Below are 20,430 nucleotides of genomic sequence, written 5' to 3'. Positions count from 1 at the left end.
CCCCACGATCTCTACAAGGCTGCAGCCCTACAGCACAATCCTGCGCCTGCCTACTCGGAAGCAAGCCTCGCGGAGTTCAACCGGGCTTTCTCCTAGGTAAGTGGGTGCAGGATCGCAGCCTTCCGTCCTTTCCCCTGGACTGCAGACGCAGCAAAGCGACCGGCTTCCCTCCCGCTCCGAGCTTTCCCCCGCTTTTCCGCTCCGAGAAGCCAGCCCACGGGGAGGTGGAGCCGCTGGGAGGCGGCGCCGAAAGAGGCCGGCTCGGCTTAGTCGCCTCCGCGGCCTTTCCCGGAGCCGACGCAGGCGCAAAAAAGGAGAAACCCGCAAGCCGATCGCTGAGAAAGGAGAGCGGGGCAGCTGCCTGCCCGGGACGGCGCGCCCATGAGCTGCGAGGTACGCAGAAGGAGGAGCTCCCCTGCAAGCCTCCCGGCCTCCCTCCGCGATCGCTGGCTTGCGATCCCCTCTCGGTCCCTTCGATCACGATCCGCCCCTGGGCCTTCGGCTTCTAGGCGCCATGAGACGCCGCCCCCTTCCCTGCCACCCGGAGAGGGCATTTCTGAGCAGGGGTCGGGGTGGGGAGGCACCTGGTTCCCGGTTAGCCTTGGCCTCTGATCGGAAGCCTTGGTGAGAGAGGGGAGCGTCGGTTTGCTTGGGCGGTAAGCCCTCTGCATGCGCTCAGAGGCACGAGCTTCTCCAGTTTGGTCCCCGGGGTTTGGGCTTTAGGGAGCGCTGCTTGAAATGCAAGCTCCGCGTCTTGCCTTTCGGCATCATCACGGAGCTGCCCAAGGTGGTGGTTCGTAGCGTGAAACGAACTAAGAGAATAAAGTAGAAGTTCCACACCGACAGCAACAATTTCTTCCTCGGGAAAAGCCTCAGAATAAAGTCATGGAGAAACAGCAGCAGTAGGAGTTAAATTACAGCTCAAAAACCCAGATCCGTCATTTAGAAGTGGGTGTAAACATGCTGTTTTGGCATCTGGTCCTGGCATTGTGCTGTGCAGTTCAATCCCACAGGTGTGCACAGAAGGACTTCTGCACTTCCCATTTTATTAATAAAAGCTTGCAATTCTGCACATTTATCCACTATGCCTTTATTGGAAGTTATCCATATATACATTGGTTCCATGCTCTTAACTGATGTGAACCGAGCTGCGGGGAATCTTTTTTCATTTTATTTTCCTTGAGTGCATTTGGTCTGTTTACACTGGAGACCAGTGAATAATGCAGCACTGCTGATGTGCTTGTGTTTAAAAAGCCTGACTTGACTGCCTTGGCCTTTGTGGAACTTGCTTCCAAGCAGGTTTGCTGACCAAGGAAGGCGGAAAAAAATTACTTCTTGATGGTCCAGCGCAGTCCCCTATGGCCTTAGGTGAGCCATTGCTACAATGTGTAGTCTCACAATTTTAAGAATGTATTTTTATCCTGATCTTCAGCCGGTATGGGAATAATAATGCTAGTTGATCGTGCCGGGCTGTTGTACGAATTTGTGAGATAACGTATGTTGTGGGCAACTAAGAAAAGGGTAGGTTTATTCACTCACAACCCTGCTCTTGTTCCTCTGAAGAACTCATAGTAGCTTGTATAGGCATAGGTGAGTAACTATCATTATCCATCTGGTTTGCATTTCTAAAACAGGTGGTAGTGCTGTACTTTGCAAAAAGTGCCGAATTAGCCGGTGTCCGCACTGAGACCATTTCCGTGCCCCAACAGATAACATCCCTGCAGCTGTGGGAAGAAATTGTCAAGAGGCATTCAAGGTATGATGACTTCTGACTGGTAAAAGATGCTGCCTCTTGAGTGTGTAACTGGCCCAAGATCACCCAGAAAACATCGTAGCCAAACTTGGGTCTGCTGGTCCTTGTTTGACCCTCTTAACTTATCCTTTGCCAACCTGGTGCTGCCCAGATGTTCTAGACTTAGCATGCCATGTGTGTGTGTGGGGGGGGCATTATTGGGTTACTGCTTTTGGTTTGATGTTATATGTTGTGGTCTTGTTGTGAACCGCCCTGAGACCTCCAGGTATAGGGAGGTGTTAAGTTGAATAATAATAATAATAATAATAATAATCAGGCCTAGGTAGTGCAGAGGCTGATGGGACTTGTAGTTTTCAGAGGGCACCAGGTCATGATTTATTGGGGGGGAGGCTTCATGTTGGGGAGGGGGCAGAAACTCAGTTATTTACATATTTTTATAGATTTTCGTGGGCAGCTGCCCCCCCCCCCCGGCTACACCCATTCACCAGGTTAGAAAAGGCTACTGTGACCATCACACTGAGATTCCATTTCCCACCACTTGTAGTGGTGGTCCTTCTATTTCCTTGTAGGCAGATGATCTCCTCAAAGAAACAAGTGGCAAACAGCATTGTTACTGTCCATTTGAATTCTTGGTTGCTTGGGAAATCAGAGTTTAGGAACTGGTCTTGATAAGTGAGTGTCACAGAGCCTGTGGGGCGTACCAGAGGGAGCGGATTTGCTATGCTAGCTTCCTGGCAGGTGGTTCCCTATTGCTTACCAGGATGGGCAAGGTAGCCAGGACTTCCTGACTGCGTTAACCTTCTCCCTACTGGTAAGCCACACCTGCTTACCTGCTAGAAAGCTAGCATAGCAGCTCTATCCCACCTTGTGAGTCTCTTCTGCCACTAGCTCTTTTCAGGAACCGGTTTCACATTTGGGATACCTGATTCCGCTTCAGCTGGTTTGAGTTGTTTAGCCTCAGGCCCGTGGTGTCCTAGGAAACATTACTCTTTCTCCTGATGTCGTTCTTTAGGCTCGCTGCTATACAGGATCAAGTCGTCTTTGCTGTCCGCCAGGAGTACGTGCTTCTTGGAGATCAGCTGGTGGTCCTCAACCCAGGGGACGAGGTTGCCGTTATCCCCCCTATTAGTGGAGGTTAGCTCTGGAAAGACGGCATCAGGTGTGTGCTCTTGTCTTCCTAAAGGGCGATTTGATTAGGGGAGTGCACATGTTACGTTAAATGAGTGCACAGAAAGAGTTGTGCTGTACACTGGTTCAGTTATTCACAGGTAACATTCAGTGGATATGCATTCTGTGTCCCGTGTATACATAGTAGTTGAGCTGTGCAAATCAACAAGTGTACACCCTTGGAAACCAGTGCTTGTGCATGTGTCGAGACTGCTTTTCTTGTGTTCAGTGTAACATGTGAACGAGCCTCTCAGCACTCGATGAGGTATGAACATGGTGTGTCTGCACACATGATATGGGTACAGGTGCCAAAATTACGATTCTCTACACAAACAGGAGAATAACCTAATCCCTGTTCAGATCTTCTTCATATGTTTCCAATTGTGTGATTTAGAAGCAGGGAAACAAAGTCCCACTAGGCAGACTTGCCCTCTTCAACCATGTTCCTTCTACTTTCCACATTTTGGGGATGAATTTCTGAGTAGGAAGCTAGCTCTAATTATGGAGCTCCCCGCACAATTTCACAGGAGGAGAAATCCCTGATTTTCTAAATCTAAAACAGAAGTTTTCAACCTTTTTGAGTCCATGGCTCTCTTAACCAACTACATTCTTTCTGCGGCACCCCTGCGGGGCTCAGGAGCCCAGTTATGTCACCCCTTGCCTGCAGAGCTGGCAGCCTCTCATCCTTTTTCAAACACACTCCCTTGTGGAGGGTTCCCTCAGCCTCCTCTCCTTGGGAGTCCTCTGGGCAGCCACTGCTGCCACCCCTGGACTCTGAGCTGCCCCTGCCCCAAAGAGAGGTGCCTCCTCACACTGCCCAACAGGGGCCTGGGACTTGTCTGTCCAATCCCAACAGCAAGGGCTATAGGACTGGCTGGCTGGGCACCCTTGCCTGCTTGCTTGCTTACTCTGAGGCCACCTCAGCTCCTGGCAACCAGCGCCCCCTGGCCAGCCCCAGAGGCACCATTCGTCCCTCGAGCTTCTAGCCAGGGCTGCTGCAACAAACAGCTATGCAAGCCTTTGGCAGGCAGAGACACAAGAGGGCATCAGAGAAGGGAGGGGAGGAAAGAGGGCCAGTGTTGTCCGCAGCACCCCTGACCATCATTCAAGGCACCCCAGGCTGTCACAGCACACTGGTTGAACTGGTTGCATGACTATTCAAAGTGGCATGACACAGCTTTAAATGTACAATGCAGATGAGGCCCAAGTTGCACATGCCAGATACAGTGTGGTGCTGGTTTCTCTCTCTTTCCAGCATCCACACTCTAAATACACTCATTTAAGGCTTTGACCTGGAATTTCTATTATTCTAGTAGCAGGTCAAGAAGCATTTTTGCAAATGATCCCATTAACTATAGTACCGTATTTTTCCGTGTATAACACCCCCATGTATAAGACGACCCCTATTTTTTTGGACCACAAAAAAGGGGGGGATTGCCCAGAGTTGTTCAGCTTTTGGGGGGAGGGGCACCACCCCCAATCACTCTACAACCTGCCCGCAAATGCAAATAGCATGCATCGCCGCAGCCACCAATCGTCTGCACGCTCATCGACAACAGCCCACCTGCCCACTCGACACAACCACAGCCGAGTGCATGCACGCCTCACCTCTGTCGTAAATAGCACGCCCAATTGCTGCAGCCGCAGCCATTCGTCAGCAGGCCTTGCCGCAGCAACCAATCACATGCCCAATCGCCGCTGCCAATCTCTTGCTGGCTGCTGCCACCAATTGCCTGATATCCGTGTGTAAGACGACCTGCATTTTTGGCATATTATATCTAAGGAAAACATATCGTCTTATACACGGGAAAATATGGTAATAACTTTCATTTCATCACCGCTTATTCCTAGAGAAGCCATGAGCGTAAGTGAGGATGAGCCCAAGGACTTGATAAAATTGAACCACGAGAAGCTCTCGGCAGATGAAATATCGGCACTGGTGGTTTCCCCCTGCTGTGGAGCTGTCTCTTTATTTATAGGTAGGTTTGATGCACGTAGTATGAATTTTGGAATAAGAGAGAAACCCAGTATTATTTTTTTTAAAACCCCTGTTAAAATCACCCTTACAGAACTTACATAGGTGGTTGCAGCTGGTTCCCAGAAATAAAGAATCATCCATATTCTGTCAGAATTGTCCTTTTTAGTTACCCCTCTAAGCATGTGAACATCCAGAGACAGTTACAGTGGTACCTCGGGTTAAGAACTTAATTCGTTCCGGAGATCCGTTCTTAACCTGAAACTGTTCTTAACCTGAAGCACCACTTTAGCTAATGGGGCCTCCCGCTGCTGCCGCGCTAACAGAGCACAATTTTTGTTCTCATCCTGAAGCAAAGTTCTTAACCCGAGGTACTATTTCTGGGTTAGCAAAGTCTGTAACCTGAAGCGTATGTAACCTGAGGTACCACTGTATATCCCAAACCCTGTCAAAACAACCTTTCATGGTGAACCCTATTGGTTTCCAACACTGTGCCAGTTTCATGTCTGCAGCCACAAGCAGAAGTGCTGCAACTTCTCCGGGGCTGGGGACTAGGCTTGCATGTACAGAGCTTTTGTTCTGTTAGTGTGCTGTGGACCCTCCTCAGGTGACTGGTCTCATTTGGACCTGGAACCACTGTCTGGGAAATCATTGATAACCTTGTTAACCAACTTTAACAAAACTGTTGAAGTGAATGTTTTTGTCCTGTTGACCTTTTCCAACCAGCCAGTTGAACACGTCCTTTCATTTCAGGCACTACCAGAAATAACTTTGAGGGGAGAAAGGTCATACACTTAGAATATGAAGCATATGAACCGATGGCAGAAGCGGAAATCAAGAAAATATGCACAGATATTAGATTAAAATGGCCTTCGGTGAAACATATAGCTATACACCATAGACTTGGGTATGTATGACCAATGATCCGATTATTGTCACGTCAAGTTGCTCTTGTAATTTCTGTCTCTTGTTTTCTTAATTTTCCTGTTGAATCCTGCCTCAGAAAGTATAAGAGAGGGACATGACAGTTGTGACTAGAGATTCCTAGGATATAGCTTACCTGCAGTGTGTGAGAGTGTGCAATAATTAGCAGAAAGACAGTGGATTTTATTTAGCCCTCTAAAGATTAAGCGAATACGGATAAAAACAACTAATATTTCCTTTCGCTTTTCTCTGTAGTTCGGTTCCCATTAGTGAAGCGAGTGTGATGGTCGCAATCTCGTCGCCTCACAGAGCAGAGTCTCTTGAGGCTGTGCAATATGGCATCAACACTTTGAAAGCAACTGTCCCTATATGGAAAAAGGTATGTGTATGTGTCATTTCTCCCATATTTCCTTTTTCAATACAATAAACTACATGTATTCCATGTGTGCCTGGTAGGGACAGTTTGGCAAGAAGGGTGAAGTTTGTCCAAGGGTTATTTAACAAACAAACAAAAGTGTCAATCTACATGTGTCCGCCAAATTTTGCTGCGACTTCTAAAAACATGTGCTACACACACACCAAAGCTCCCATCAGTTTGATCCAGGTATTTGATTAATCTTAATATATAAAAGATATCTTTTGTGAATGAGGATATGTAATGGGGCAGAGATTCTGGGCTCCACTAGAGCTGCCTTTCAGGCTTGTTCACTGAAGGACACTGACCTTTGCTTTTGGGAGTCTATGCATTCATCCATATATGCAGTCAGTTTCCCTGCTCTCCAGGGCTCCTTTGTAAATTGATCATTTAGCTGTTCTCCTGAATTGTGCTGTGGGGTTGTTGTTTTTAAGGTTTTAATAGAACCCATCATCAACAGGAAGTTTAAAAATCTAGATGCTTCAGGTTGGTTGCAGTCACAGGAACATTTTTCTCTCTCCTCATCTGTGTTTGCTGATCTGTGTGATCACCTTTGCAACAGTTATCATCCATGATGCTCTCTGGTTGCAGGAGGTCTATGAAGAGGAATCCTCTTGGAAAGAAAACAAGGAGTGCTTTTGGGCCAAGACACTGAAATAAAGCTCTGCCGACAAGACTACCTAACTGTGCTTAAATAATACAGCATGGCTGCAAGGATAAGATCAGAAGCTTCTGTTTCAGATTAACAACTCTTTCACATGACAACTGGACCCTAAGCCACTTTCTGTCATTTGATTAAGGCAGCTTCATAGCCTACACAGTCAATTTTTTTTAAAAAAAAGATTGTCAAACATTTAATTGGAAATACACTAATGGTTGTGGAATATATATATATTTATTCTAGCGATTTCTTCTAGGGGTCAAAGGTATGTAAACATAAAAGTTACTATCCCCGTGGAGTTGTTCACACTTAGCAAATTCTTATTTCAAACCTGCTCATTAAAGCGGATTCGTTCTGAGTAACAATGGGATGTCTGCAATGCTGCTAGTTCGAAGCATCAGCCCAGCATTCTGCTGGGTTACCGGGGCTCATCATAGTTCATAGTTGCAGTTCGACTGAATCGCATTTGCTGAACACAAGCCACAGGCACTCCTGAGCCATCGCTCCCTGTAAAGTTATTAGGGCAACTACTTCTGCCATGCTGCTAGCAGCATATGGACTTTTTCCAGCACTGGGTGGAGCTTTTGGGGCTTATTAGAGTCCGAATGCTGTCATAACTCTCAGATGGGTTTAGTACATACCAGTGGCCATGGGAAGGTGACTTTGGCTCATTTGACTATGTGTAGGATAATTTGCAGCTACAGAAGCGCAAGCCGTTTGTAACCCTAGAAGTAGTGTAGGTCAAAAGGGTTAGGCTGATAATCACAATCAATGGGAACAGTTAAGGAGTAAAAAGTGTGTTGTTGTTTTTTAAAAGTGCTGCCTCATAACAGAATAAACTTAAGTGCCTTTTGGTAGTGTCTGAAGATAATACTTCTGTCATCATGCATTCATGTTTTGATTATTGGTTTCAAACATAAGACTGCCGGGAGTTGTGGACAGATTTAGATGGTTAAAAATGTGATGTAAAAGCACTGAATTAATTTTAATTTTTTTGTTCAACCATTATTTATGTCTAGCCCATTCCTTTATTTCTGAAAATATGAACTCTTCTTTAGAAGCAGATTAAACTCAGTTGTGCCCAAAAGCCTGCAACAGATTTTACATTTGTTTATTTATTTGATGCACCAATACGTTTTGTGAAGCCATGTGTAAATGTGTTGTGGACCTGCAGTAATGCAGGCAACCACCGTCTTATGCATGTCCACTCAGAAATAAGTCCTATTTAATTCAGTGGGTCTTAGTAAAGGTAAAGGTACCCCTGCCCGTACGGGCCAGTCTTGACAGACTCTAGGGTTGTGCGCTCATCTCACTCTAGAGGCCGGGAGCCAGCGCTGTCCGCAGACACTTCTGGGTCACGTGGCCAGCGTGACGAAGCTGCTCTAGCGAACCGGCACCAGAGCAGCACACGGAAACGCCGTTTACCTTCCTGCTATAAAGTGGTACCTATTTATCTACTTGCACTTAAGGGTGCTTTTGAACTGCTAGGTGGGCAGGAGCTGGGACCGAACGACGGGAGCTCACCCCGCCGCGGGGATTCGAACCGCTGACCATGCGATCGGCAAGTCCTAGGCGCTGAGGTTTTACCCACAGCGCCACCCGCGTCCCGTTCAGTGGGTCTTACTCCCAGGTAAATGGGTATGCACTTTAAAAGAGCTACTGCACTCAGTGGGATAAAATCAGATGCAAATGCTGGCCAAAGCCTTACAGTTTTTCCCTGGTTGGGTGATCAGCATGTTTTATTGAAGTTTAAGAATCCTAAATTTAAAAAGGAGGGTGAAAATATATATCTTATTTAAGATCTGAATGGTAAATATTTATATTTAAATTATAAATACATTGAATTACATTAAAACGATAGTAAGGGAGGAAGAATTGCCAGGCTTTGCATATCCAGACATGTGAATTTTTGATACAACAGAGCACCACTCTGTACAGTGCTGTAAAGAGACACATTCTGAATTTCCCTGCAACATTTCTAAGAGAATTTGCAATACACATCTGGAAGAGCAGTACTTGGTCCTGTACTGGGAACAACCAGTAGGGGTCAGTGGAGAAACTGCAGTGCCAACAAGCCTGTGACAATACAGTACATACTTTCTATGTTTACCAAAGGAAAAGAAAAGCAGATTTTTTTTGTTTCCACTGTAAGGTGTAAAACAATGCTTGTTTCCATGATAACTAAAGCAAATTGTATGTTTAAGGACATCTTATCAATTTACAGTTAAGTTTTGACTTGTATAACTTAATCTCGTCACTTGGAACGCATATTTATCTGCAGGCAGAGCTGGGCTAAGTCTTCCTAAGCTACATGCCCAGCACAGTGAATAGAAACTAACTAACTGCAGGCATATAAAATAAGAGTTCAGTGTAGTCTACACCAGGTTTGTTTCAATTTTACTCAAGGCAGATCCGTTTTTATTTCCGTTCTGAAATAAAAGTGCAAAATATACATACACAAAGGCATACTATTACACCTGGATGCATCATATAAAAAATGAGAACACGCTATATACAATGGATTTAAAAGGTAGTGCAAATGTACATAACAATGTGGGGAGGACAAGGTTTACTTTGAACTTCTGCACAAACCCCAAATGCAGAGAGTTCAGCTTGTGCCAGCACCATCTTTCAGGTTACTTGCAGAAGACCCTAGAGTAGTTTCACAGAGGTAAGTTTTGCCCTGTACAAATAAAGCCTTTATGAGAATTGCTCACAGCTTCCTGGTAATTTCAATTGGTGTTGACACAGCAGAATGTATATTAGTAGAGCCAGGCTCCTTGGAGTTACAATTTCCAATAAATGCTGTATTCAGTACACTAGTTTGTAATGAACAGTGCTGGTGCAGTTGAAATCCTAGCTTTGCCATTAAATAGGGTTAAGGAATCCTGGGTTCAGAATGTGCCCTGCTTTCTCTGGGTGGGTAAAGTTGGACAGACAGGATTATCCTTAACAAGCCATTGTAAAGGAAGTTGGATGAATTTGCACCTGAGAAACAAACAAAAGAGGAGCTATATGTAGGGAAAGTCAATTGTGCAGTTGAGTGACCTTTGCCTCTGGAACATCTGATTCTGTTGTGACACTTAACATTGCTTCAAATTCCACTAAAATAATGCCTTACTGAATTCTTTAGTACAAAAACACATTTTAAAATACCTTTTTTTTAAAGGTGTGCATGTTTATAAACCTATATATTTACATTAGATTTACAGCAGGACTGCAGATTCATGCCAGTTTGAAAAGTGCAATAAAATAGTATCGGCAGTAGAAACTATGGAGTATGTAAATTGCAACATGTGGCTTAATGGAAATGAAAGCTGCAGGATTGCAAACTTCCAGCTTCAAGGGCTGGAAAACTTATCATTTCAAATCTTCAACAAAAGTTATTTCCCTGATCTTAAAGACACAAATTTGGAGGCTGGACGGCTGTATCCCTTTGGAAGGGCCCAACAGTTTATCAGGCAGATATTTTTTTGCAATAACAATAGCCCAATAATAGCCTAAATACTTCTAGAATATGGCCCCAGATGTAGATATAACCATGGGCTCCCATGCATGTTTTGGTGAAACACGGTCTTTTGGCCATGGAACTCTGTCCCAGGAAGCATTTAATAAATACATAATAAAAATGTTGTTGTTGTTTAGTTGTGTCCTACTCTCCGTGACCCCATGGACCAGAGCACGCCAGGCACTCCTGTCTTCCACTGCCTCCCGCAGTTTAGTCAAACTCATGCTGGTAGCTTCGAGAACACTGTCCAACCATCTCGTCCTCTGTCATCCCCTTCTCCTTGTGCCCTCCATCTTTCCCAACATCAGGGTCTTTTGCAGGGAGTCTTCTCTTCTCATGAGGTGGCCAAAGTATTGGAGCCTCACCTTCACGATCTGTCCTTCCAGTGAGCACTCAGGGCTGATTTCCTTAAGAATGGATAGGTTTGATCTTCTTGCAGTCCATGGGACTCTCAAGAGTCTCCTCCAGCACCATAATTCAAAGGCATCAATTCTTCGGCAATCAGCCTTCTTTATGGTCCAGCTCTCACTTCCATACATCACTACTGGGAAAACCATAGCTTTAACTCTACGGACCTTTGTTGGCAAGGTGATGTCTCTGCTTTTTAAGATGCTGTCTAGATAATAAAAATGGTCTCTCTTGCATTTGTGGGTGATAATAAAAACGGTCACCCACAAATGCAAGAGAGAATAGCCGCAGCAGAAGGAGTGGATACTTCCTGCTGTCTTAGAGCTTCCAGCCACAGCCTTCATAAAGAGAGCCCTGCATGATCACTCCAGTGGCTCATCTCATCCAGCATCTTGTTCTCATAGTAGCCAATCAGAGGCTTACAAGAAGTCCATCAGCAGGATCTGAGTATGACACTATTCCTGCTTATTCATATTAAGTTTGGCTTAGTGTTAGGTGTGAATAGGTTGGAGAGTACGCTGCTGTAGGCCTTTTGAACACATCCAGCAGCTCTAGACTGCAGCTGTGTTAATGTTTTAACAAAGATTATCCTGACAGTCAATGGTATATATATATATATATATATATATATATATATATATATATACCATAGTATTTCTGGCACAATTCAGTGTTTACTGCTTCTGGTCCTGCTGATTCAGAACAGCTATTAATAAAATACAAAAAATACAAACAAGAAAAATAAACATATTTTAAACCCTTGTAAACAAAACCCCAAACTGACCAGCAGTTATTGCTAAAATAAAATAGTACCTGTAAAAATTTTCCCCAACTATAAAAAAGGACATTTTCATTGAAAAAAAATAAGAAATTAAAATAATCCATAAGGCACTTCCAAGTTGTTGAACCAGTGTGAATGCAAGCAATGTTTGTGAATCAGAAGGTCAGTGTACACAGTGCTATTCCTGCTATATTCATTCTCTGTCCTTAGTGAGTTCTGCAATTTCATCCACATCTTCCACATCCTTTGCCATCTTCTCATATTTTCGCTTGAAGAAACCGAGCTGTAGAAAATGTTTTGAGAAGTTTTTAAGGCGGTTAGCAAACACCACTGAAATACATTTATTTAAAATAATTTCCTTATGTATGGTATATGATACTTAAGGCTAGCTCATACATTTAATTAAAGGCTTAGTTCTATGTGCATGAGCCTCAGACAAGGGCTCCTGTTTCCCTACAGCATGCTATGAGAATGGAAGATTTTGCTTTCGTTTTCAACTAACCTTGGTTTGTCACAGAAAACTATGGCTTACAGAAACAAGCCAATATCAGACTCTGGTTTCTGACCTTTGCTTCTTTCTCTAAATCAAGGTTAAGATTAATCACAATTCTGGGTTCAGACATAATGGCAAACCATGAAAATGGGTGTTCCATGCACATAATCCTAAACCTTAGTTTAGCATTATGCTCAAATCCAGCCACAGATAAAGCTATAGTATGTTAATTCAAGATAGGCACGGCTGATTTCTCAGTGGTTTCTGGAAATTTTTGGAAAGCAGTTCTTAAGTTCTGCTATGCCAGGAATGACTGGGTTACTATTGAGCAGGAACCACAAAATGAAATATATTTGAGAAAATGACTACAAGACATAAGAGCAGCACAGCTCAATTGTTTACCACTAGAGTGGAGTGGATTGTGCAGGAGCTTTCTGCCTCTAGTGGTGGATCTATGCCTCTCACCTCACAAGTGGGAGTTGCGTGGCAATTTGCCTTCTCCCCTACAATTGCTTCCTAATCGTTAACTTACTTTCCATAAGGCAGCAACTAGAGCTAGCAGCAAGAGGAGACCGACCAGGACACTTGCTATCACAACTCCAATCGGCACGTCTGCTTTCTCATTGGGCTTTGTTATTGTGAGCGGAATCTTAAAAGAAAGAATGGTTGTAGTTAGACAAGGTAAGGCAGCAGCAATTCTCAAACAAAAGTGATCAATGCATTCTGCATGCATTCTTTGGCCACTCGTTGGAGAACGGCAAGTGTAATTGTGCTCTCGCCTTTTGGTTCTGCTTCGTTTGAATTCCAGCAGAAATTCTGGGTTTCAGAACATTGGTAATAAATTTTGCACTTGCACTTTCATAATAATTAAGATGCAAAAATATTTCACTGTGCCCTGGTTCACACGATACAGCAAGCCGAAGTTCAGCGTACTGGGAATATGAAGGCTGCAGGAGAGATGCTAGCAATAGCATCCCTCTTTACTGCTTCTTTTGACCACCACACTGAACTGAGCTAAACCAAGGTTTGGCTTATCATGTTGTTCAAACCCGGTTAAGAAGCTCTCTTTTCACTAACCACAAAATGTATCGGGGGGTTTGTTCTTGGCTACAGTTGGTAGTTAGTGAGGAGAAAGGTCAACTACGAGACTGGGTTTAGATGACCTGCTAAGCTAAACTTAGTGTGTCTTAACTCTGTGGCAGTAAAAAGGAACAGCAAAGTTACTGCAAGCTCATCTCCAGATAGCTTGGCTTATGTAGTGTGAACCAGGTCTCTGTGTGTTCCTGTTGAAACAAGTTAAAAAGGAAGAAAGCAGAAACTGACACACACACTCACAACTTTTAACAAAAAAAGCACAATTATTATTATTATTATTATTATTATTATTATTATTAATCTGCCAAGAACAAAAGAAGGAACTATGCTGGGTGCTGAAAATTACTTAAAAGTATGCCATTTATCATTTTTATTTGCTTTCAAATATCTTGCAAAGTATTAGAAATGCACCTTTGGAGGAATAAGATACTCCAACTTTTTACATTTCACCTATGCAAATTTATCCCATTAAAATACTCCAGACTCCATGACGGAATTTCAGTGAAGGCAGATTCCAGCAGCATCCCTACATAACAGGCTTCCTTGAACTCAGAAATTCTGGGGTCAGTATTTCCCTTTGAGGGGGGGAACGGAAAATGGGAGGCTGCAGGATTTGCTCTGCTTGGATTTTGTTGTTGTTGAATTGTTGCTGGGTGGTGAATGATTTAATTTCCAAATTGATATAGTCACTGCATTTTGTTTCAATGTATTCCACCTAGAGAATATTTTAGGATGCACCTAATGAATGAAATCAAATATATGGAATAAATCCTTCCTAAACATTTTGTAGGCACAGCCATTGTACCCACAGGTTGGATAATTGGAAGAATATAACTTTAAGGATTTGCTGTTTTCTTCTTCATCATCCAATATATCCTGACATTAACCAAGGAGCTGGCAGCCTTTCCATAAAGTGAATATAATTATAAATACAGATGATCTTGTTGGCTTCGAAATATATTTAGGGTTTTCAAAGATCTATGAGAATTCAAGTTTAGCTCTGAAAATCTGGAAGGACATTTTAATGTATTTTTCACTTCCAAAGGCAAAGTTACAATTAAATTGCTTGATGAAATATAATCTCATAACTTATGGCCAATTCCACCCTGTAAACCACTTAGATATTTCAGATGTATTGCCAGTAGAGCTTTATGGTTATGATTATTCTGCTGTTTTGGGTGTGGACACACTGATACATTTCATTGTGTCTGTCTTCTACATACAGTACTTTGCAACAAAATGACCATGATAATGATTTTTGCAGAGGCGGAATCATTCATTATTGCAGTCTGCAAATAGCCCATTTTAACTCTCGCTCTCTCTGTGTGGGAAACCACAACAATTTCCTTAATTTGATTCATGCATCAAGACTTCTCTCACAGCAATTACATTCAATTAAATCACAATAAATTGAAAATTATTTGTTTTTTAAAGTTAGCTAAAGAGATTTCTGTTCCATCTTTGGGGGTGGGGGAATCTTCCCAAGTGGCTAATAAAAATAAAATCAAGCATTTAATATTACAAACCATATAATTATAAAGCCGCAGTAAAAGCAGCTTTAACAGCATTAATGTAATCAATTATCTATTAAAATACTGGGCGAGGGATGTAATTATATTCACATACTGCTGAAAAGACAGGAAAATAGGCACCAGCTGAGCATCTCTGGTGAAATCATTTTACACCCGGCGTCCCACCAAGAAAAAGTCCCTGCTCGGCTCTGAAGACACTGGGAGTGAGGCCTTGATGCAGATCTAAAAATGGGAAGGTTTATATCAGGCATAGGCAAACTCGGCCTGCCAGATGTTTGGGGACTACAACTCCCATCATCCCTAGCTAACAGGACCAGTGGTCAGGGATGATGGGAATTGTAGTCCCAAAACATCTGAAGGGCCAAGTTTGCCTATGCCTGGTTTATATAGAGCAGGGGCTGGAAACATTTTTCAACCCCTTCTGCGTGTGTGTGTGTGTGTGTGTGTGTGTGTGACATGCCAGTAAGGAGGGGTTCAGAGGCAAAAGTGGGCACAGCAATGAATGTAAATTTTAGGCTAGTTACTATACACAGTCTCTTGCCTCTCTATATCCTCCATCCAGGCAAGGAAAAGGCATCAGGGGCAAAGGGAAGAGAAAGTCAGTTATCCAGCAGTCCCAGTTTCACTGGGATGCTGGGGGAGACAGCCCTTCAACACAGTACCAAATGCAAAACAAAATCAACATTTGTTGCTTTGCCTAGGCTTGCTTTCAATGGCTGCCCACTGGGGAACAGGAGACCCGTGTGGCAACGGCGTCCATGCAGGACATTTTGCCCTCCTGCAGCATTTCAAATGCCTCCGTTGCTCTTGATAGCTGCTGCTACAAAGGGCTGCTCCTAGGCAAACTGGGACTTGGAGGCAAAAGCCTACCTCCTGTGGCAGACCCTTAGGGCAAAGGGATCTGCCAGAGGGGATGGGCTGTTTCCCACAGTAGCAGTTTCAATCACCTACACAAGAAATAGGGGTATTCAAGACCGAGTGGTAGTTATTCAGCTCTTCCAGGTCCTGGGAGGACTCTGAGGAGTGGGGACACTACTCCCTGCTTCAGGATGATGCCTCGTGTAATGATACACTAGCCCATCCTGCCAGTCCCATCCAACTAGCTTTCCTGAGTCTTGACGGACAGGGATCAAGAGGGCATGTAGATGGCCTCACCCCTCCAATTACCATATTACCATGGCCCACCCATGCTTTTTCCTTCCATTCAAGGAACCATCATTAGAATGAAGTGTCTTCCTTGAGTGGAGAGAAACAACTGGGTAAAACCTTTAAGCCCTGCTCTGAAATCAACACACCCATCATTTATTCATTTTCATTTTCCATCACACCATTGGACAGCAGGCTCAATGTGGCAGTATATTATACAGTATATTATATAATATATCCCAATAATACATAGAGAGAGACACCTGACAGACTACAGTCTCTCCTGAAGATCTGGCAGAATGGAGAGGCATCACTACAAGTTAGCCCTTTTCCATAAGTAGACCTTACCATACATCGTCTCAGCATTGGGAATCAAACTTCCATATCCCATTGCTGCTTCCTTTCTATCTATTCATCTAAAGCCACCTTCTTTTCTGAAGGTTTGCAAGCTCCTAATTTAATATAAAAAAATATGCTTTTGTACCAACTTTTATCAGATCCATGCAAACATCCATTTTGAATAAAACTGTCTTGAATAACAAAGTTTTAAAGTTTTATAGATAGCTTTAGGTTTCCTTTGAGCCAAAACTTGGCCAGATGAAATGCCATAAAACTGTTAAGTTTCCAGTAACTTTAAAACTCACACAACAATTTATACATGTCGGTAACAGCAGTGTAGCCTTTTTATAAGAGGAAGATACAGCGCGCCATGTGTTTTTAAATGAGCGTGAAAATGACAATAATAGCTTTTAGCGTGGCAAGACTGGAGCATAAAACAGTCAGACTCACTGATAAAGCATTTTCTCCAATCACAAATAGATCTGGATCGTTTGTATCCACTTCTGCACTTGCCGATAACTCTACTGTCTGGAACGCTGACTGCAACAGAAAAATGTAGCATATCCCAATTAAAGTATATATGGTTTTCATAAAGTGTAGGCAATTATTTAAGGCACAGAGCCTTTTTAAAAAGGAACACAATGGTATTAGAGAAACGGCATGCACAGCTACCTCCCGACTTTCAACTTTTATATAAAGGGGTCATAGTGCTTATTGTTCCATCTTAGGAGGCATAATAATAATAATAATAATAATAATAATAATAATAATAATTTATTATTTATATGCCACCCATCTGGCTGGGTTTCCCCAGCCACTCTGGGCGGCTTCCAACAGAACACTAAAATACAATAACCTATTAAACATTAAAAGCTTCCCTTAACAGGGCTGCCTTCAGATGTCTTCTAAAAGTTTGGTAGTTATTTTTCTCTTTGACATCTGGTGGGAGGGCCTTCCACAGGGCGGGTGCCACTACCGAGAAGGCCCCCTGCCTGGTTCCCTGTAACTTGGCTTCTCGTTTAAGCTCCATGCTGAGTCTGTCAAGGATTTAAGACTGCGATCCTATACACACTTATCTGGGAGTAATGGGACTTCAGCGGTATTCTGCGTAGCCATTTATATGATTGCACTGTAAATCTGATAAGAACATGAGAAGATCCCGCTGAATCAGGCCCATAGCTGTCAACTTTTCCCTTTTCTTGCAAGGAATCCTATTTGGAATAAGGGAATTTCCCTTTAAAAAGGGGAAACGTTGACAGCTATGATCAGGCCTGTGACCCTTCTAGTCCAGCATCCTGTTCTCACAGCAGCCAACAAAATACCTATGGGAAGCTTGCAAGCACAGCCTGAGTGCAACTCTTCCTTCCTGTGGTTTCCAAGCTGCCATTCAGAGGCATGCTGCCTCCAACAGTAGAGGCAAAACACAGCCAGCCAGGGATAGAAGCTATGGATTGCCCTGTCCTCTGTAGGTCTCCAGCTGTTTATGAACTACAGTTCCCATCATCTCTGACCACTGTTTCTGCTAGCTAGGGATGATGGGAGTTGTACTCCAAAAACAGCTAGCGACCCAAGTTTTGGAAACACTGGTCTAAACCTCTTTTAAAGCTATGTGCTGTGAGATATTAAAACTGCCCCTCTCCCTTGTTCTGGAAGAAAAGAGAACATCTAGACATGGGTGGCAAGAGGTCACCATATGATCCAAGAGAAGACCAAAGACACAGCAGGCTTTAAAGGCTGTTTGCACATCAAGGCATATCGTGAATAATTCCATATACAGTCATATTTGGCAGCTGCAACATTCATATGGGGACAATTGCTCATATATGTCATAAAAGTCGACCAAACAGCTGCAAAGTCTTCAGGATCTGTGTTTCCACTTAATGCTTTTGTTCCAGGATAGCAATGCATATAGTACTTTCTTAAGCTAACTGTCCCACTGTGACATTCGAGGCATCTTTCCCATTCCGAGCAATTATAAATTGGGCAGCTTTGTCTGTGGAAGAACATTTGAACATCTTGGCCTGATTTACACTTGCAGGTGGTATTTCATGTACTAGGTAATGGTCTTCTTGTTCTTCCTTTAAAGCAGAATCTATTCAATGCTTATGTTATTATACTAAGTTTCTCCTTGCTGAATTTTATGCCTAATTTACATTGTTTCACATTGTTTTAGCTTCTGTGCTTAATTAATATCAGTTGTCGGATTTTTTTTGGTTGGACTTTCAGCTGTTGCAATTTATATTGTATTTGTAATGTGCATTTTGTTTTATTTTGTGTGTGTGTAAACTACCCAGAGAATTTGGTTGGATGGGTAGTATACAAATGTAGTAAATAAATAAAATTGGCAGCACCACTTCAGACTGCATGTGCAGGAAATCACACCTGCTACATTAAAAAAATAAATAACTCTCCCTGTAAATGAGAAAGCCAGCATAATTAGTAAAGGGCTAGGCTAGAACCTTTCTCCCTGATATGCAAGCTTCCAACATGCAGGAAGCTTTTAAGATGAGACTGAATCTAAAAGTGATGTCTCTCAATAGCAGACTAAAGTGGCAAAACCCATTCTAGCTTTCTGGGCTCCAACATCCCATTTGACGGCTTGTGTAGCTCATGTCTCCAAGTTAGCAGTTCAAAGCATCTCTTCCCGTTTTAAAGTAGCAACAAAGTTTCCCCCCTAATTGCACCTAATTTAGCCTCCATTTACATTTATGTTTTCTTTTTACAATGTTATGCAAAGTAACAGAAGACAAAACTTTGTGTTTTAGTGCTTAGCTCTAAAGGGATGCGGGTGGTGCTGTGGTCTAAACCACTGCTTGCCGATCAGAAGGTGGGCAGTTCGAATCTGCACAACAGAGTGAGCTCCTGTTGCTCTGTCCCAGCTCCTGCCTACCTAGTAGTTCGAAAGCACGCCAGTGCAAGTAGATAAATAGGTACCGCTGTGGTGGGAAGGTAAACGGCATTTCCGTGCATTCTGGTTTCCGTCACAGTGTTCTGTTGCACCAGAAGTGGTTTAGTCATGCTGGCCACATGACCCAGAAAGTTGTCTGTGGACAAATGCCGGCTCCCTCGGCCTGAAAGCAAGATGAGCGCCGCAACCCCTTAATTGCCTTTGACTGGACTTAACCATCCAGGGGTCCTTTACCTTCTTTTTTTTTTAGCTCCATAAATATCAAACAACAGAAAATATCCAGTAACTCATTAAAACATAGATGTTACTTACGGCTGCAAACGTCCCATTCCAGATTCTGGTAGAAACATTAACATAATACTCTGCTTTCAGTGCGATGTCTTTTAGTGTGCAAGTAATTGTAGCACATCGGACATTCTTGCAGTTCTTTTGCAAAAAAAGGGGGGAGATGATGATAATATAACATTAAAATGCATCAGTATAGCAATTCACTAATTTTATTCTATTTTAGGAATTCATCGTTTCTCATTAAAAGTTATTCCATAGTTCAGCAGAAACCTGCAGCGTTGTAGAACATAAAGCTATGTTGCTGATTTGAAGAGCTCCACACATTATACATTAACAGATCTGGGTTGCCACTGAACATACTATCAATATCCTGGGCTCTTCATAAGTGTGCCTGTATGACACAGGTGTTTCAAACTTATGTTTGTTTCATTCACACTTTACAATTCCAAGTGTGCATTTAAATCTAACTGTGCACTTATAGCAACACCTTAAAATCAATGGCAAATGAATATATCAAAGTATAGTTTTACAATCATATTTCTATGTCAGGTAAACAACCTGAGATAGCAAAGGAGGAAAACATATAATTTCATCTCTAGTCTGCTACCCAAAGCACCAACTCTTCCAGCTGCAAGAATTTTTCCATGGGTTACTACAAGCAACCTGTAAATTCTGACATATAGTCAACCTGAATTTTCCATTTCCTCTCAGACAGGACAATTTCTAGTTAAGACAGAGCTGGTTAACCCGAACCACATGATGATTTAAGTCATAGGTGCTAGATTGACATGTGAGGTGTAAGAAGCCCCTAAACTGAACTATGAAGTGTCTAGGTATTCACTTTCTATAAATAACAATGAAATAACTAGGGTCTCAGCTCCTGCTATCATAAATTCAACTCACCAGTTCTTTCATAGCTTTGAAGTTCTCCTTCTTAAATGACACAGTATGGCTTTGTTGTCCTATTTTATATGGATTGATCCGTGCATCACAGCTGATATCAGTACCCTAGAAAGAGTATAAATAATAATAATAAT

The 20,430-nt window shown here is 42.9% G+C and overlaps 2 protein-coding genes across 8 annotated transcripts in view; one reads left to right on the top strand and one right to left on the bottom strand.

Moving 5' to 3' along the window:
* Positions 1-229: 229 nt before the first annotated feature.
* Positions 230-7,994, top strand: MOCS2 (molybdenum cofactor synthesis 2). 6 transcript variants are annotated; one of them, XM_080973297.1, is made up of 7 exons: positions 242-393; positions 1,710-1,756; positions 2,766-2,912; positions 4,777-4,899; positions 5,649-5,802; positions 6,075-6,198; positions 6,826-7,994. In XM_080973297.1, the coding sequence occupies exons 4-7, from the start codon at positions 4,779-4,781 to the stop codon at positions 6,892-6,894; spliced, it is 468 nt and encodes a 155-aa protein (XP_080829423.1). In that variant the 5' UTR covers positions 242-393; positions 1,710-1,756; positions 2,766-2,912; positions 4,777-4,778; the 3' UTR covers positions 6,895-7,994. The 6 variants fall into 6 exon arrangements, with proteins under 6 accessions (XP_080829427.1, XP_080829426.1, XP_080829425.1 ...); XM_080973296.1 differs by having other exon boundaries at positions 244-393; positions 4,772-4,899; XM_080973298.1 differs by lacking the exon at positions 4,777-4,899.
* ITGA2 (integrin subunit alpha 2) overlaps positions 7,129-20,430 on the bottom strand; it is a 62,472-nt gene continuing 49,170 nt past the window's right edge. For both annotated transcript variants that reach the window (XM_080972350.1, XM_080972351.1), the window contains exons 26-30: positions 20,297-20,401; positions 19,418-19,531; positions 16,648-16,737; positions 12,618-12,734; positions 7,129-11,875 (exon numbers count right to left, since the gene is read on the bottom strand). In XM_080972350.1, coding sequence (XP_080828476.1) covers positions 11,786-11,875; positions 12,618-12,734; positions 16,648-16,737; positions 19,418-19,531; positions 20,297-20,401 — 516 coding nt within the window. In that variant the 3' untranslated portion in view covers positions 7,129-11,785. The remainder of the gene's footprint in view (positions 11,876-12,617; positions 12,735-16,647; positions 16,738-19,417; positions 19,532-20,296; positions 20,402-20,430) is intronic.

The sequence above is a fragment of the Podarcis pityusensis genome (assembly GCF_964106645.2).
Source record: "Podarcis pityusensis genome assembly, chromosome: 11".
NCBI classification, from domain to species: Eukaryota; Metazoa; Chordata; class Lepidosauria; order Squamata; family Lacertidae; genus Podarcis; species Podarcis pityusensis.
The sequence above is the reverse complement of the archived record's forward strand: the minus strand, read 5'-3'. Positions and strand labels throughout refer to the sequence as shown.